The sequence below is a fragment of the Indicator indicator genome, chromosome 7 (assembly GCF_027791375.1).
Source record: "Indicator indicator isolate 239-I01 chromosome 7, UM_Iind_1.1, whole genome shotgun sequence".
Classification (NCBI taxonomy): domain Eukaryota; kingdom Metazoa; phylum Chordata; class Aves; order Piciformes; family Indicatoridae; genus Indicator; species Indicator indicator.
In genome coordinates, this window is record NC_072016.1 from 5,152,137 (window position 1) to 5,171,060 (window position 18,924).

At 37.7% G+C, this 18,924-nt stretch overlaps 1 protein-coding gene across 1 annotated transcript in view; it reads right to left on the reverse strand.

Moving 5' to 3' along the window:
* The window catches only part of ATRNL1 (attractin like 1), a 538,433-nt gene that overhangs the window by 245,807 nt on the left and 273,702 nt on the right, over positions 1-18,924 (reverse strand). Inside the window, exon 25 of the mRNA XM_054382173.1 lies at positions 16,712-16,773. Coding sequence (XP_054238148.1) covers positions 16,712-16,773 — 62 coding nt within the window. The remainder of the gene's footprint in view (positions 1-16,711; positions 16,774-18,924) is intronic.

The following is an 18,924-nucleotide window of genomic DNA, read 5'->3' on the forward strand; positions in this document are numbered from 1 at the left end:
TACAGTGTGTACAAGTTTCCATGGGGAAAAAACACCAAGGCTGTCATTCATCTATCACAGAAATGTATAGTAAGAAACAATGGCTGGAATCAGTCACATCTGAATTAAATTCAGGCATTATTATGATTTATTTTCTGCACCATAATATAATGTTACATGCACTGGAAAAAAAAAAGCGGGAGTACACAAATTAAATGTATTTACACAGACTCATCCACATGGTCACAGACTTGGTCCACTGTTTCCCACTCTCTTCTTGAGACTCTGAATGACATGCAAATACAGAGATGCCTTTGCAAAGCAGATTGCTTATGAAACACTGACCCAGGGTACCCAAATGAATGACTTTATGCACTTATGAATGTAAATCTCACCAACAAACAATTGTAATGCTAGCACAAGCACTGCTATAGGCTGGGCAGTGACTGACTTGAGAGCAGCCCTGAAGAAAAGGACTTGGGCATGCTGGTGGATGAGAAGCTTAACATAAGCCACTAGTGTGCACTTGCAGCCCAGAAAACCAATCATATCCTGGGCCAGCAGGTCGAGGAAGGTGATTCTCCCCCTATACTCAGCTCTGGTCAGACCCCACCTGGAGTACTTCATCCAGTTCTGGAGCCCCTATTACAAGAGGGATATGGAGATGCTGGAACATGTCCAGAGAAGGGCCACCAGGATGATCAGAGGGCTGGAGCACCTCTCCTATGAGGAGAGACTGAAAGAGTTGGGGCTGTTCAGTCTGGAGAGAAGGCTCCCAGGTGACCTTATTGTGGCTTTTCAGTATCTGAAGGGGGCTACAAGAAAGCTGGGGAGGGACTTTTTAGGCTATCAGGTAGTAACAGGACTGGGGGGAATGGAATAAAGCTGGAAGTGGGGAGATTCAGGCTGGATGTGAGGAGGAAGTTCTTCAGCATGCGAGTGGTGAGAGCCTGGAATGGGTTGTCCAGGGAGGTGGTTGAGGCTCCATCCCTGGAGGTGTTTGCAGCCAGGCTGGATGAGGCTCTGGCCAGCCTGATCTGGTGTGATCAGGTTGCCCAGAGCCCCATCCAGCCTAGCCTTAAATTCCAGGGATGGGGCTTCCACCACCTCTTGGGCAACCTATTCCAGTGTCTCACCACCCTTATGGTGAAGAATTTTTTCCCAATGACAAATCTAAACCTACCCTCTTCTAGCTTAGGTCTATGCATGTATTATGAACAGACTACTGAATTTCTTTTTCTTCATTATATATTAATGCCTATAAGTAAGTTACCTATTGTATAAAAAAAAAAATATTTCATTTTAATGCAAGTATTCATTTTTGCAGTGCTGTAAAAGCAACTATTTCATGAATTAAATATAAATATTTTAAGGACTAATATCGTAAATGGAAAGTAAACAGAACAACCCAAAATGTTCTATCCTTTGCTATTTCTTTTCTCATTCTCTTATTATTTAACATGCAAAGAGAAATTTAAATGTCTGAACACATAGGTAAACATTGATGCATGAATAATTGTTGTTTCTATGATTTTACTTAAGCCATTAATTTGCATAATAATTCAGCAGGCATTTCCATATTGCATGAAAGCACACACTTTTTCAGACTTTGCCTTAAATCTAGTATACTTCTAATTCTATTAAAATTAAAAGTTGTATGTGGTTCTAATTTAAGCACCCTTCACACTTACTGGTTGGTCTCTTGTCCCAGGCAACCAGCACCAGAACAAGAGGACACAGTCTCAAGCTGTGTAGAGGGAAGTTTAGGCTTGATCTTAGAAAGAAGTTCTTCCCAGAAAGAGAGCTTGGACATTGGGATGGGCTGCCCAGGGAGGTGTTGTGGTCAACATCCCTGGAGGTGTTTAAGAAGAGACTGGTTGAGGCACTCAGTGCCATGATCTGGTTGATTAGATAAGGCTGGGTGATCGGTTGGACTTGATGATCTTGGAGGTCTCTTCCAACCTGGTTGACTCTGTGATTATGTGATTGTGACAAGACACCAATACAGCAGTTCCACATAGCTGAGCATCATGCAGAAGCCCCAAGCTGCCCCCACTTAAACTCAGTTTGGGAGCAAAACATCTCTGCCAGCAGAGTTTCTCAAGAGCATTCTAACCCACAAAAACCCCTCAGTAGGCTCCTAACTTAACTGCAGCATCACACTGACATTGTCTTACTGTCTCCGTGCTCAAATAGATGTGGTAGACATGTCCTGAGATTCCTAGGGGTACACCTGCATTTCTGTGGATGTGGAGTGGGTTTTTTAATTAATCCCCTGACCACCACCACTGTTTTGCTTTAGTTTATGCTGTGAAGCAAACTTGGAGCCCATGATGCAGAGGCTGAACTGGAAAGTGTAGATTGCACACTCTAGACACAAATGGGCTGCCAGTCCAACATGAAAAAATGTCAAGATGCATATAGTGTAGATGTTGGGTCCTTAGCTCCATTTTACTCAATAGCTGATCTCCTATTTGTCCACACTGCTTACTAATAGACATAAGCAGCCTCACTGACTGCCCACTTGTGTGTACTTACACATGCTCAAAAAGCTCTTCCCAAGTCATGTTTCTGAAAATAGGAGTTGGCCATGAAGGCAATTATGGCTTGATTATTTGAACTTGCTGTGCTGAGTGAGACAATAGTTCAGCATCCCTCCAGACTGACAAGCCAGTTGATCTCACTTTCTTTTCCACTTCACTAAACAGCAATCTTAACAGTGATGCTATCTTGGACTGCATCCAGGTCTGGAAACCTCAATACAGCAAGGACATGAACCTGATGAAGAAGGTCCAGAAGAGGGCCACAAAAACGATCAGAGGTTTGAAGCACCTCTGCTATAAGGACAGGCTGAGGGAGCTTGGGTTGTTCAGCCTGGAGAAGACTCCAGGGAGACCTAATAGCAACCTTGCTGTACCTGAAAGGGGCCTACAAGAAGCATAGAGACAGACTGCGTACAAAGGCCTGCAGTGATAGGATGAAGGGCAACGGATTCAAACTGGAGAAGAGTAGATTTAAGTTAGATGTCAGGAACAATTCTTTAACATGAGGGTAGTGGAACACTGGAACAGGTTGCCCAGGGAGGTGGTTGGGGCCCCATGCCTGGAGGCATTCAAGGCGAGGCTCAAGTGGGCTCTGGGCAACCTGATCTAGTTGAGGACGTCCCAGCCTACTGCAGAGGGGGGTGGACCAGATGACTTTTGGAGGTCCCTTCCAGCTCAGACCACTCTGTGATTCTGTGTAATAATGTCTCTAAATAATACTACCTTATTTTTAAACATGAAAAAGACAAATTAAAAAGAAAAAAGGGAAAAAAAACAACAAAAAGACAAACAAAACCCCCCACAAACCCAAACAAAAAATAAACCAGAAAAAAAAACCCAACAGTATTCATTTTTTAAAAAAAGAAAAAAGACAACATTTTTATAGTGTAGATACATGCAAAGAAAACAATTCTCATATCTAAGTTAATGTTTTTAAATTAACATTGCAGAAGTTTCCTCAGAGATCATGTATACTGTTTTCCTAAGTACTGTTTTTCTGGTATGTTATTTACTCTATTTTATTGGCAAATGGACTACCTTTTAATTGATATGTTGTGAAGAAAGCACAATTCTAAAATAAAAATAGCTGAACAATTATTTTTTTTTTAAACCAAGACTTTGAATAGCAATTATTGTCACAGCAATTGATTTCTCTCATTGTACTTGACAAGAACATTGTGTTTATGATTATGATGTGCTAGGTTCAGCCATCCTTACTTGTATACTGATACAGACATGACAAGCAGCTCCAAAGATTTCAACAGTACAAAGCACTGTAAACACAATATTAGTAGTCTGATATGGCTGAGAGCAATATACATTTTTTGTGTGTGTTTTCAATAATTAATTAAATTGCTCTGAATCACACAGGTTTACAAACACTGTTAGAAGTGAGAATATTTCAATAATTAGTAGTTCTGAATGACTGCTGGAATGAAGTGCAGTGATTCCAAATAAAAATGTTGGAAAGACTTAGAGGACAGCAATCTCAGCTACCAATGGAGGAGGCTATGCAGCTTGGTCCCTGGTAGTGCAGTGGTGAGGGGTCATGTCCATACATCTTGGCTGACCCCTTGGAGCCAATACTTATCAGTCAGTAGAGCAGTCTAAGGAGACTCTGACTGCCACAGACGGTAGGAGACACTGCCTAATAAACCAGCATTGTCTTCTAGACCATTCAGGAATGCCCTACTCTTCCTAGTTGTGAGAAATACTACCAGCACCAGCAGCTCCATTCACTGGCTTCACCCCACACTCCATTTTCTGGAACAAATCAGGTAATAGTTGCAACCTTTCCCTCTTCAGCTACATATATTTTCATATTGCACATCATTAAATATTCTAGGGATTTTTGCAATCAGCCTAAATCTGTATCCCATTCCAAGTCAGATTTTTCATGTTGTTTTAACACAGTGGTAGCTCCTGAGCTACAGTTTGTCCACAAAAGAGAACCCAAGAGAATTTAAATTCAGCCATAAACCTTCCAATCCAAAAGCACTACAAAGGGTTCGAGCCCCCAGTTCTTGCTGTCCAAACAGGGAAGTGACAGAAATGCCTGAATATGAAGTAAACTACCTATGATGGTATTTAAAACTTCAAGTATTACCAAAAATCATTTAAATGCAAATTTGTATTTGTTTATTTGTGTCTCAAATGGAATTCACACAGGTTAAGCAGTATCTTTCAAATTTTAATTACATGCATAATTCTTCTAATCCAGATGATAGTGATTGAAGTGTTATTTTTGGATCACAGAATCACTGAATATTAAAGGTTGGAAGGGACCTGAAGAGATCATCAAGTCCAACCCTGTGCCAAAAGCAGGATCACTTAGAGCAGTGTGCACAGGAATGCATCCAGGCAGGTTTTTAAAGTCCCCAGAGAAGGAGACTCCACAACCTATCCAGGCAGCCTGTTCCAATCATATTCACTGTAAAGAAGTTTCTCCTCAAGTTGAGGTAAAAATTTCTGTGTTTAAGTTTGTATCCATGCAGGATGCAGTCCTGAAATTCTATAAATTCCTGTAAAACTACGGCATGAAGCATCTTATGAAAGTCACATAATTGTTCCTAAAATTCACTTCTTACCAACCTTATAAGAAATAAAGTAACAGTTAAAAACAAACATCTATGTCCTTCTAATAACCTGGTCCTCCCAGGTAGGACCCTATGTTTGATATGAATGCAAGGTAGATGATATGCGCATTTGATTGGTTTTACTCTGTCATCATTGATTAACAGGAACAGCATCTGCGCAGAGATGCAGTTCATAAAATTACTGACCAAGGTTTTCAAGTGAAGATTTACAAACATTACAAGGGAATAATGGAAATGCCTTAGCTCACGGATTTTAAAATGCATTAATATATGGAGAGCAAACAGAATGTGTTTTTCTTTAATATATGCTAAACTTCTTAAAGATGGCAATAGAAAAGCTTTACACCCTTTTCAGCAGTTCACACAGCAAAGTAATTGCCATGAACAGCTCTGCAGGTATAGAAAACACTAGCACATAGTTATTCCAAGGTGAGAAAAAGCTGACAGTGTATACAATAGGGATCAGACTTTAGAATAAACTCAACTGTTAAACGGTTTTCTAAGCCTTTCTATTTATCTGAATATTTAACACGTATTTTAAAAAAAGAAAAATCCCAAAGAATAGGTTTAAATTATCTCAGATTCCTGCACTTCAACATAGAGTTCTCTGATGCCAGTCTAACACCTATCATCAGTGCAGACTCAAGATAAACCCCAAGGAAACATCAAACCTCTATGAAGATTTCAACTTAGTATCAGAGCGTTTCTTTTAACTGAGAACAGAAGGCCATATCTAAAGAATTTCTTTTCCTGGTGTAGGAAAATACTGCAGTTCTTAAGTTTATAACATCTGCCTCTTATAATCACACATAGATCTCATATTTGCGTGGCCAGCAGGTCAAGCTCTTCCTGAACAGTTCTAACCTGATTGTGATCACAAGATCACAGTCTCACAGTATATCAGAGGTTGGAAGGGACCTCAAGAGATCATCAGGTCCAACCTCCCTGCCACAGCAGGATCACTTAGGGTAGTCTGCACAGGAATGCATCCAGGTGGGTTTTGAAAGTCTCCAGAGAAGGAGACCCCACAACTTCCCTGGGCAGCCTGTTCCAGCGCTCTGTCACCCTCATTGTAAAGAAGTTTCTCCTCATGTTGAGGTGAAATCTTCTATGTCCTAGTTTGAACCTGTTGTTTCTTGTCCTATCACTGTGCACCACCAAAAAGAGCCTAGGCCCCTCCACTTGACACCCACCCCTCAGATATTGATAGACATTGATCAGATCCCCTCTCAGTCTTCTCTTCTCCAGACTAAACAGCCCCAGGGATCTCAGTCTCTCTTCCCAGGGGAGATGCTCAAGTCCCCTAATCAGACTCGTGGCTCTCCATTGGATTCTCTCCAGCAGGTCTCTGTCTCTCTTGAACTGGAGAGCCCACAACTGGACACAGTATTCCTGGTGTGGCCTCCCCAGAGCAGAGAGGTAGAAGAACTTCCCTAGCCCTGCTGGACACACCTTTCTTGATACATCCCAGGATCCCATTGGCTCTCTTGGCCACAAAGAGCACATTGCTGTTCCATGGAAAACTCGCTGTCCACCAGCACTCCAAGGTCTTTTCTCTGTGGAGCTGCTTTCCAGCAGGGCAGCCTCTAACCTGTACTGGTGCCTGTAAGATGATGTCAACAATCTGCTGCAGCTGGATTCTTTTGCATGGCTGTTATGGTTTGAGGCTGGATGCCCTTAAGAACCATGGAGTTCCTTAAGTGCCGCCAGAGGGACTAGATGGACCCAGGAAATTTGTAACTTTATTATCGCATCCCATAATTCTGCCATGTCTATATAAACTGGCTACAGACTCAGATTCTCCCCTTTTCCGTCCCTCTCCCAGGAGGACACATAGAGCTTTATTTCGGGTTTGGTGCGGGGTGAGAGGCCTGGTTCAGCTTTGGCAATGCTGCCATCTGGGGCTTGGTGTGGCCTGGCTCTCTCTGGAGCTGGCAAGCACAATCTGTAGCTGCGTCAGTCTGGTACTGGGGGTCAGAGAGGCATGGAGGGGGTGCACATTTCTGGCCTGGGTTTGTGGCCTGTTTTGATGAAGGTTTTTGAAAGCTGTGGCCTAAGGAGATTTTCTGGAGAACTGTGGCTGAAGTGGACTATGGATTTTGTGTATTTTCTATGCTTTTGCACTGTTGCGTGCAGTTATGAATAGCACTTCCCTTTGAACTTCTAATTCTTTCCTGTCCGATGTGAAGTACTCCTTTGGGCAGGAGTGGAGAGCATCTGTCTTGCTCCTCTAAACTAAGACAATAGTTCATACATAGAATCATAGAATCAACCACGTTGGCGGAGACTTCCAAGACCATCCAGTCCAACCTATCACCCAGCCCTAAGCAATCAACTAGACCATGGCACTAAGTGCCTCATCCAGGCTTTTCTTGAACATCTCCAGGGATGGCGACTCCATGACCTCCCTGGGCAGCACATTCCAATGGGCAATCAATCACCCTCTCTGTGAAGAACTTCCTCCTAATATCCAGACTATACCTCCCCTGGCACAACTTGAGACTGTGTCCCCTCATTCTGCTGCTGGTTGCCTGGCAGAAGAGACCAACCCCACCTGGCTATGACCTCCCTACGGGTATCTTTTCTGAGCAATTCTCATTAATTAACCAACAGTCCACCCCTGTATGCCCAACCAAACAGCAGCTCAAAAGCAAGGAAGGACACACATGATCCAAGCTCACTAGTACTTCCACAAGGTAAATCTGAACTATCTCAACACCACTATCTCCTAAAAATATCCAAAACTATCCAACAAATTTGCACCATAGCCACTGTGACTCCACTCAAAAAAATTTAAGGTCACTTCTGTGAAATATATGTGAAAATGTATTTTATATATATATAAAAAATTCAAATAAAATTATGTAGGTTATATGGGAGAAGAATGAAGTTATAGAACATGATTTTTTTTTCCTACTTAGATAAATAACAATATAAATGGCAACAAGAAAATCAAAGAGAAGTGTATGAGCTGCCTCTGCTTAAGAACACTTATACTGAGTGTGGCAGCACAGTATTCATGAGAGGTGTTCGTGGACTAAGTCACCCAAACACTGACACTTGGTAGCCCAATGCATGTCTGTGTATGCAAGAGATTACAAACAAAAGATCAGATGCACCTGCTGATACTCCAGCTGTTTTGCATGTAATACAACTTGGTTTGGAAGTAATGGAGATTTATTGTAGTTAGAAAATGCTTGTTGCCTTTAGGTGGCCCATTGGCTGTTGCAAATGTTTCTGATGGCAGCAACCTTGCTGCATGGAGACTAGTTTTGGCAGTGGAGACCTGCAGTATGGCAGAGGAGCCAAAATAAAGGTCATAAGCAAATTAAAGTGGTACTCCTGTGCCATGGAGCTTTCTGACAGGTTTCCACAGGACCACTGGTGAAACACAGGAAAGGGAAATGAACCTTAAACAAAACAGTACATGGCCAAAAGCACACTGTAAGAAGTCTCTAGAGCACATTTAAAATTGCTATTAAAAATGTAACCAAAACAACTCTCTTGAGAAAGAAGAGTAAAATTAAAATAATAAACTAAAACTTCAGTAATTTAATTAATAAAGCTTTTCAATTTCAGCTCTTAATGCACAACTGAAAGATTAAAGTATCAATGGTATCTACTGCATTTTCTGTCAGTTATATCCTAAAGTATGCAGCACCAACGAAATAGCAATATAAAACATACTAGTTTATTAGTAAAAGCAGCTACCACATCTGTGTCAAATTGCTTATTAATATATACTGAATGTAGAAAACAACTCAATCCTTCATTTTTTCAAGCATAAACTCCAATTCCTATAACAGTTTAAAATCATCTCTGACAACTGCCCCTCCAAAGACTGCGTTTATTGGTCTTTGCTGTGCAATGAAACATCGAAATGTTTCCTGAAGGTAAGGAAGAATGAAACATGTTTGAGCAGGGAATTTGCTTTTTGCAGGACAATTATTATGCAAAATTTTAAAAAAGTTGTTTTTTTTTCATTATGTACATATGCTGACATACAGGAGTATTATAACTACTTTATTAAATAATTATTTTAAAGTAGCTCTATGCACGAAGGCATATATTGTCCTTCTATTTTCCTGCATACATAATTTATATACATAAAAATAAAGCTGTTTTTTCATATTAACTATACCAAAAGCCATACCAGAAGCTACTGTAAGTAATGTATGAATGAATGATTATGTGAATAGCTTTTATATACAACTAAAAAGGGAAAATGGATCTATTGTACAGCAGGATGCTATCCAGAAGACCAACATTCACATTTCATTCTGCCAATACAATGTCAAAAAAAAAGTGAACCATTTAAAAGGACTCTGAAATATATTATGCAATAAAGCTCTAGATGTGAACTTTAACTCTCAGCAGTTCTTCTTTTCACCCCTTTGAAGCAGCAAATAAAGAAGATTTACAATCCAAGGGTCTTAATCTAACATAAACTGAAATTAATCTCCATAGAATAAATAGAACATCACACCCATAAAGTGTGATTATGTTTCTTTTGCTCATGGAAAAGTCTTTCATATATTTCATGTAATTTTATGGTTTTGCCCTTCACGGGTGAAAAACTCTATACTTCTCTCAACAAGTGGTGTTTATAAAAACTCCAGATCTAAAAAGAAAAAAAAAAAAAAAAAAAAAAAAAAAAAAACACCACTACCAAAAACCTCTCTCCATTAAATTTGCAGACAAATTACAGAATATGGGATTTAATATTTTCTGTAGTAATTTTAAGAAGTATTACATACACAATATAATTTATATTTCAAAACAGTTGTTCTTTCACTTCTGCTTGTTTTCATGATGATTTTTTCTGATTTATGCTAATTTAAGATTTAAAAATTAAAGAAGGATAAAAAGACTTCTTTAATCGAATCAGTCAATTAGTGAATTTCAGGAAGAAAAAATGCCAACTAAAATCACATTTCAGCAGCCTTCCAAACCAGAAGATTCACATTATTTCAAGATTTTTTTTTTATGCTTGCCTCTCATTCTTTTCTTTCTCTGCACTGTTTCTCTAGTGCATATATCCTTTGATAATAAATCATAGAAAGAAAAAATCCAACATTAAGAGTCACCAAGCCATGCCATCATTGTTCAGAGTATTAGACTCAAATATAATCAAGAAATTTAATGCACTCCTAAAGGATTTCACCTTTCATTATGTAGCATTTCCAATACCTTTCACAAAGAGGCAAATATAATTGAAGTGGTAGGTGCAAAAAAGTCATCACTCTCCTTATTACTAGCCCTATTAATATGACATTTTCCTGAAGACAGAGTAAGCATTTTTAGATTTCCAGGCCAAATAAGCATCATTTTGTTCTGTGACTGTACTGTATGAGGAAAACAAACCCCCTGATACCCCTTAAACTGATATTTAGAATTTTGATTTAAAAGTCTTGAGACATGTAAGGAAAAAAATATATAAATTTTGAAACTGTAAAGAGTTTTCTTAAAATATTAGCCAAAATTATTGAATGCACAGAAAACCAATTATGATATAGAAAATGACTGGGCCACATATGCAGATTAGATTCAGATTTAAAATTATAAATAGATTATATAACTGCTTTTCATTATTTGCTTTTTAGGGCAGCTCTTGGAATCCACAATAGAGTTTCCATAATTGTGCTTCTTGTTGACAAAATATGTTTGAACTCTAATAAATAAATTAAAGCCACCAAAATTTTCCACAGAAAATACTTCATTTGGTACCAGGAAATTTTACTGGAATATTTTAATTAATATTCCACTTGGGTTGAGGGTTGGACTGGATGATCTTTGAGGTATCTTCCAACTGGATGTATTGTGTGATTCTGTGAATTCCCTTCAATTCTCCTCTCTCTTCTCAAAAGTAGTAATTTGATTCAGTATGTTAGCAGCTATGGAACCCACAGCATAATGCAGAGTCTAGCAATCTCTTTATTCTCTTTCAGTGATTTATTACAACTGAACACAAGGACCATGAATATTTCTCTACTGCCATAAACAGATTGCTCGTTTCTGCGACGTCACTCACTCCACAACATGCCATCCTGTGTCTGCAGACAGACTGGCAGAGTGCTTGAGAAAGCTGCTTGTCACTTGCTATAACAGAGAATGACATTATTGCCTAAGGCAAAATACCAATATTTTTTACTTCCTTTATTTTTGTTATTATTTTTCCTCATCAGCTTTCACCCCACTTCACTATATTCTTACATCTGGAAACAAACTTCTGAAGTTGACTTTGCGACTGGCACATATAACTTGTCACGAGAAGACAGAACTGCTTCTCTTCTGAATTAAAATGACAAAAGCAAAACTCCAAGTCCATTTATCACAGATGAAAACCTGTTCTAGCTCTTTTGTTTAAATTACAGTGGACTGGAGTTTCATAAAAAAAAAAGTAACCAGGCTTAAGCACTCTAGAAGACAAATAGCTGTGAGCATCAATGTTATTTTAGTCTAAGAAAACAACTGACTAATCCGATTTAAGAAAATACAATATGAAACGTAGAGATTGAAACCACAAAGTATGAATTATCTGTGATGCTTCTTAGGAAGCCAAATACAATGCAGCTGGAAAAAAGATGCATCCCTGAAAGAAGAACACTACAGAACTGCCTTAGAGTAAAGGAGCCTACAAAATACTGACTTAAAAAAAAGATATACTTTCTTCAGAAAAGTGTATTTCAGACTTTTGTGGTGAACAATACTACAAAAGTGGCAGCTCAGATTCAAATGAGATTTTATAAAAGCAGGAGTAGTTTTGGAGTGCGAGACTATACACTATGAAGAGGGTAACTCAAGAGTCTATTTTTCTCTCTCAAAGAAAGGGGAAAAGTCTTTCAAATTGTCTTACTGTCACTCAAATCTTAACCCTATGACTCCCTCCCGCATTTAAAAGTAACTCCAAAGCTTATTTCTATTTATTATGAAGTGAGCAGAATTTGGCATTAAAACCTTCACCAGGCAGAACAAACAGCTCTCACTTAGTGTATTTGATTTATATATATATATATACAGAGAGAGAGAGAGAGATGGAAAGTGAGAAGTTTAAAATGTTAACTGCATCCACTGTATATAAAACTACACAGGCCACCTTCAGATAACAAGCTGAGCAACTGTTTTGTACTTTGAGGAACAGTGCATGTTGAAATCAAAGTACTACAAGCACTAGTGCACTCACATACCCTTCCAAATGACTCAAAGGACAAACACAGAAAGAAGAAAAACAAGAAAAAATGATGAAAAACAGTTCTTTTCACCAAGGGATTAACTGACTCATCCACTTTTTTGAAGAGCAACTGATCCAGTGGTACTGGGGAATCTACTTTGCCTTCAGGCCAATAACAAGTGGCTGCCCTCTCAAGTAATAAGAGCATATCAAATAATTCCACAGTGATGACAAAGTTTCTGGATGATTCAGAGAATGAAAGACAAAACTATATCCCACAATTCAAAACAAACACTTTAAACAAAACAAACCCAACAAAACAACTCAGATTGCTCAACTGCAGTATAGGCATGTTTGTCCCAGTAGAAGTCTGACAACTACTTGCTTCTAAATGATGTGAAAACTGTTTAATGCATCACTAAGTAAAAATCAATTTTATTCTAGCCCAAAGATAAAATCTATTTTGATAAGATAATTTGATTTTCACGTTCCCAGAATATATTCTAATTTAGATTTATAAGACTCCTTCACTTTCTGAGAACCTAGACATAGTGGATGTGATTGGATCCTGACACAGTGTTACAGAGATCAATATTTTCGTCTCATAAAGCCAAAATCTAGCATTAATTTATCATTCTTTATTTGAACAAAATCAAAACATGAAGCCAGGCAACTATATCAAAGGATACTGGTAAAGAGGAAGAATTCACCCATTGCAAATTTATATCCAGAATGGCAGGTTCAGGTACTGAAGCTCTCAAGAGCTCTGATACAACCTGCTGAAATGCTGCCATCCACTCCCCCTGTGTGAAACACAACTAAATTAACTCTTCTGAAGTTCTGGCACACAGGCATACATATAGGGGTTATAAATCTGGTTCTTCAGTATCTGCTGTAATCCCTATTGTAGCTCATGCTATTAGTCCTCTTACTAACCTAAATGCCAATCCCTTTCTCCTACAACAAGCACTGGGCATATTCTGGATATTGTTTTCTCTCACTGATAGTGCTCACAGACAGATTTGTTACAATGTACCTCTGACCCTAAACGACTGTAATTTCCCATGGAATTTCTTAAAGCACAGACCAAAGAAGGATTTTCAAACTTTTAATGCATCCATATTTCTCAATATTACCCTACTTATTACAAACTGGAAATTCCTTAATTCGTAGTATTAAGGAGAGATGTTATAAAAGTGCATCATTCCAGCCAGTCATAAATTCCACAAGTGGGCAGCTTCACCCCAAAATCCAAACCAACAAGAATGAAAGCAATCACTCTGTGAACACAGAGATGTACACTCAGAGAAAGTGCCTGATTAGCTAGTAGTTGGCATTGAGTACTTGAAACAGGCTTTGATAAAAGAGTTTTGACAGTAGCAGTTGCATATCATTACTTATCACAAAAATACTACTAGCTAACCTTAGTCACCTGTTTTGATTTCATGTTTGCCTGGGGTTTGATTGTGAAACAAAACTGCATTTCTTAACAGAACTTCTGCTTCACATACATGATACAAATAGTTTTTTCTGAGAAACACATGAGTATTGCTATAAATTTTAACTATGATTTTATTTAACAGCAGGTTTAGAACTAAAGAGCTGCTTGGCTCTCAGTTCTGGATATATGATAAAAACTAACAAATACTGAATATTGTCAAATCTTACACATGGTAGTATATGATCTAAAGAAAAAGTGAAGAGTGTTTTCAGAAACTAAAGATCCTTCATATCTCATTATGAAATGCCTACCCTGGCTACCTACCCAGCTAAACCAATATATTCATGTTAGATTTGATAACACTGCAGACTACTTTATCACTTACAGTTTAGGAAAAAAAAAAAAGCCAGGCTTTAGCTTATTGAGTGTTTTACTGGTCAGGGTAATACAGAAATAGACTTTAACTATGGGACCTGCATTTCTTCAATAAAAGAAGAAATATCATTCATATTTGCTGCCTGTGAAATTTTCTAATGAGATCTCCACCGCTTCAAAGCAGGTGGGGAAAAAAAAAAAAAGGTCACACGCTTCTCAATTTGTGTGATGGCTAAAAGTCTTCAAGGCATGAGCTAAAAAGCATTGACTAAAGCAACAAAGATGCCACAGTTTTTATAAGACTTGGGAATTTGTTACTATTACATACCTGATTGCATTTCTAGTCTTAGAATAAAGGTCACCAGTAGACACAATGAAACCTTCCAGACTAAAAAGATTGAAATTAAATAGGCATTCTTTTATTTTTTTTCTTCCCCACTGTGAATCAGATGCTCTGGAGCACTACAGTTTCTGTAATATTCTGCTTATTTGTTCAGAAGAACTCACATTTATATGACTTTTCTGTTCTAGGACATACAACTATATCTCAGTAGATCAAGCATTAATTACAGATCTAATCATGGCTTTTGCACTTTATTATATATAGTTTTAAATAAATTGCTTAGAGAACAACACTGGGAAAATGTTAAGAATGCTTCTTGTTTTGATGTTTCTGATCCAAGCAGTAAAACATGCACTTCAGCTTTTGTTCTGAAACACTCATCCCATAAAGGACCAGTTTCAAAAGTGTACTTCCAAACACTTGCTAAAATAATGGTATTTTTCTGTTGCTATTTCTTTCTTAGAAACACAACACGAGAGCTCCAGCTCCTGAACATCCTGCCTATGTCTACAGACACCTTAATACTAAATAATTTGCAGAAGAGTACCATAAAACCATTAAAATATATTTTGATAAACACTATTTCTCATCATAACCGCAAAGCTTTAGCCTGGTTTGTATGTGCTTTTGGAGGTTACCGTGGCATTAATTTTTGTGTCGTCCCCCCGCTTTATTTTTTATTACTTTTTGTTTTTCTGCAACTGGATTCCCAAGATTGATCATTAGCATTATGCTGCAGATAGCCTCTCTTGATCTCAGTGCCAGCTGAAAGCCTTGGTTATACAATTAGGCTAGGGCTGCATCAAAGACAGGTAGGATAGCTGCCAGCCTTTCTCTCTGTAAGGGGGATTACATCGGCCTTGGCTCCCAAACAGCTTAGAGTTCAGGCAGACAGATCTCTTTGTGCATCAGAATCACAGTGAGTTTGCATTTACCCAGAAAAACCCACATCAGATAGACCATCTCACCATGAGAGCTAACACAATGTATCTTAGAGATGGCTTCCTCACCAAAGAGGCTATATTTTACCTTGTCTAAGCTTGTATTAGAGCACAGAGTAGAAACAAATTGCTTTTAGACTAACTCTGTTATTTGTCACAGGGTCTCTCTGTTCTGTCTATTAGGAGAGATTTGGCTTTCCTCCTATAGAAGTTTTTTTCTTAAGCTTTGTCTGAGAATCACCATTTTTTAAATGTTGCTGTCTTCCCAGAAAACCAACCAAACAAACAAGCCAACCACCCAACAACAAAAAACCAAAACACAACAACTAAAAGAAAGCAAAGGCCAAACACCAAAAATGCAAATCACTACTACTATACCGAGCTTTAAGAAACCAACATCTCACTGCTTTGTGTGAGGAGGAATGGGGTGCTTTACAACTACTAAACCATTCACCGTTAGCCAATGCATTGAGTGCAAAACATTTCAGAACATTTCTACCCCCTTCTAGGAGGCAGACATTAACAGAAGTTGGTTTGTTCATGGCTTTCAAGAGTCTGACTCTTCAGGTATAGCTCTTCATAGCAAAGTAGGAGGAGAAGTGGTATTGTGAACTTGTGAAAAAATGCCCAGCTGTTCCAGCAATACAGGAAGCCTGACGAACATGCTTGTTCATCACTGTCACATTCTGCATATACCACATGGTTATTGGGAAATATCTTCACTGCAAGTTACCAAAGCACTGTAACTAATCCATATATATTCAAGTTTCTGGCATTTTATAAGACAGATGAACTTTTAAGAAGTCTTTCAGTGAAGTTTAGAACCTATAATAGTTCTCCAGTGGCAGCTGAAGCCAATTCCTGCATTGCGTCCTCAACCAGATCTCAGGCATCACCTTTCACAATTAATCTCAAAGTCAGGAAAGCATGGTGGAGTGGTGAAGTGGTGGAGTGATTCAATTAAAAATAAAAAGCTATTGAACAGAGCCATCCTTTTTACTGGTTATTTGAAACAGTTTACAAAAAAAATCACGCACAAAACCTACTAGATAAGGCTTCATAGCTGGTTTCTCTTAACCACTGTAATATAGAGAACACATCTAGCTAATCTTTATGAAGTGAGCCTGAAGACTCTACCCTTGAACATAGGAAAGATGTCAGCAGTTGTCTGTAGTTACAGAGCAACGGCCTGGATCCTCTACCAGTGCAAATACATTTTAAAGACTTCCTCGTAGGCATTCCTTAAGAAAATGGTTAAGATAATGGTTTGATGGAAAAGAATTCTCACAATTTCTATCAGAAGACAGAAAAGGCTCTTTACCTGAAGAAGGTGACAAAGAACTGCACCAGATCCATGATAGTGTTGTGCTGTGAGAAGGCAATCTGGAAATAAAATAGAAGTAAATTACAACATTTTCAGAGTCAACAGCTCTTTTTAGGCTGGGCCTTTATGGCTTCATGGATGATTAGCTTCAGGTGTGATTTCAATCTAGTGTTCACACACCTGCATTTACCATAAAGTGAGATGAGCAACTAACTCCCACATCTTTGCCTGTGTCAAGCCACAAACAATGCAATATAGTCTTTCTATTCAGTGAATTTAGTTAACAGAAATAAGCACATAGAACTTGCTTGATATAAGCAATGAAACAACAGGCAAAATATTTAGAAATTATATTGATATAAATTGTCTTCTTTATAGTTAACTGTTTTAATTATCACCATTTTCCTTTTCAATTACAACAATGAAACGGGGTTTTAGAAATGACAAAAAAATCTCGTGCTTAAAATTAATACATTTTAAATATTTAATTACATAGTATAAAAATTAATGCACATACTATTAAAAAAAATCTAGTGTGTAATAAAAAATAAAATAAATGTTTCAAAGCAAATTGCTTTAAAGAGAAAGTAACAAATATTCTTTCAGGCTACATTTTTACAGCCTCCCCAGAACATGCATTAGTTCAACTCTTTACTGTAATTTTTCACAGAGATTTAATAATTATCTCCAAGACAGCATATACACAGAGATGCACATTCACACTTGCATGCAATAGAGCCTATAATTATTATTATAATTTCTTCCTTCTAATGTTAAGAACTGTACTTACTGTTTAAGTTATATCTACAAATATCCTTAAGTCCCTGTCTTGTGTTTCATTGTATATAATTATCAAACTGAGGACATACAGAATCTCTAACTATATTCCCAGCCTGTCCAAATAATTGCTATTTTCAGAGATCTTTGAGCATTTAGGATCTGATCTTTATGAGTAATTATATCAAAATTCTGATTCCCTTTGACAGACAACTTGTGAATTTTTGAAATGATAACTCATGACCCTCCAGATTTTTTTTTATTATTATTATTTATTTTTTATGCCTTGTGCTGGCTAACCATAGGCCAGATTATTTAAAGCCTTAGGAAGGAACAGCATGTAAACTGCATCATTCCAGGAATATGCATACACATTTCTAAAGTGCAATTTCTCAGATACAAACACCTCTAAAATGTAATTTCTTCTTCCTCTTGACTCATAATGCACAAGTGCAAGCAATGCAAACAATTCTAGCAGTGCAGGAATTCAGTACAGAAAGAAGATATTACAAATTGCTCAGACCAACTATCAGGAAAAGTACTTGATAACTGAATTAGAATATAATATAGAGTACTAAACAACTCAAGAGATATCATTTTATACAAAGGAAATTTTAATGTGACCAGCTTAAGTAGACTGCCCTGTTTGGAGCAGGGCAATATCTACATTCTGGTTTGGGAGCCCGTGGAAAGACAGAAGCAGCTGAAGACCAACGGGAAAGAAGCAGGAGAGACAAAGAATACTCTCACTTCTTAAATTTAATCTATAAATATTTCCATATTTGTCAAATATAAACAGAAATTTTAAATTCTCAGAAACTATAGCTTAGTCACTACCATGATAAGCATGGTATCAAAATGAAGACAGGTTAGGGAGTAATAAAATGAAAACAGTTGAAGAGAAATTATAGAGTGGACAAATTATCAAAATATCTCTTCGCGCATAATGCACAAATGCAAGCAATGCAAGCAGTTCTGGAATTTGGCACAGAAAGAAGATATTTCAAATTTCTCAGCCCAAATATCAGGAAAGATACTTAATAATGGAAGTAGAATGTAATCCAGAGTACTAAACAACTCGAGAGCTATCTTCCTATAGAAAGGAAAACTTAATGTGTTCAGCTCAAGCAGACTGCTGTGTTTGGAGCAGGCCAATGTAATCTTTATTTTACATAAAAAAGATAAAATATGAAAAAAGATCAAAAAATTTTCTTTAGCCAATCTATTTTTTCCAAGAATCCACAGTCTCTTTTTAATTTTTTTTTTATACACATGGCAAATATGAAGTAAGCAGATTTACAACATTTTAATGATTTTTCTGGTGCCTGTTAATGATTAAATGACTTACATATCACTAAGCTCAAAACGGGACAGATTTCTTTGCACATAAAATCCACCAGACACAAAATAAATTATTTTACATTTTCCACCTT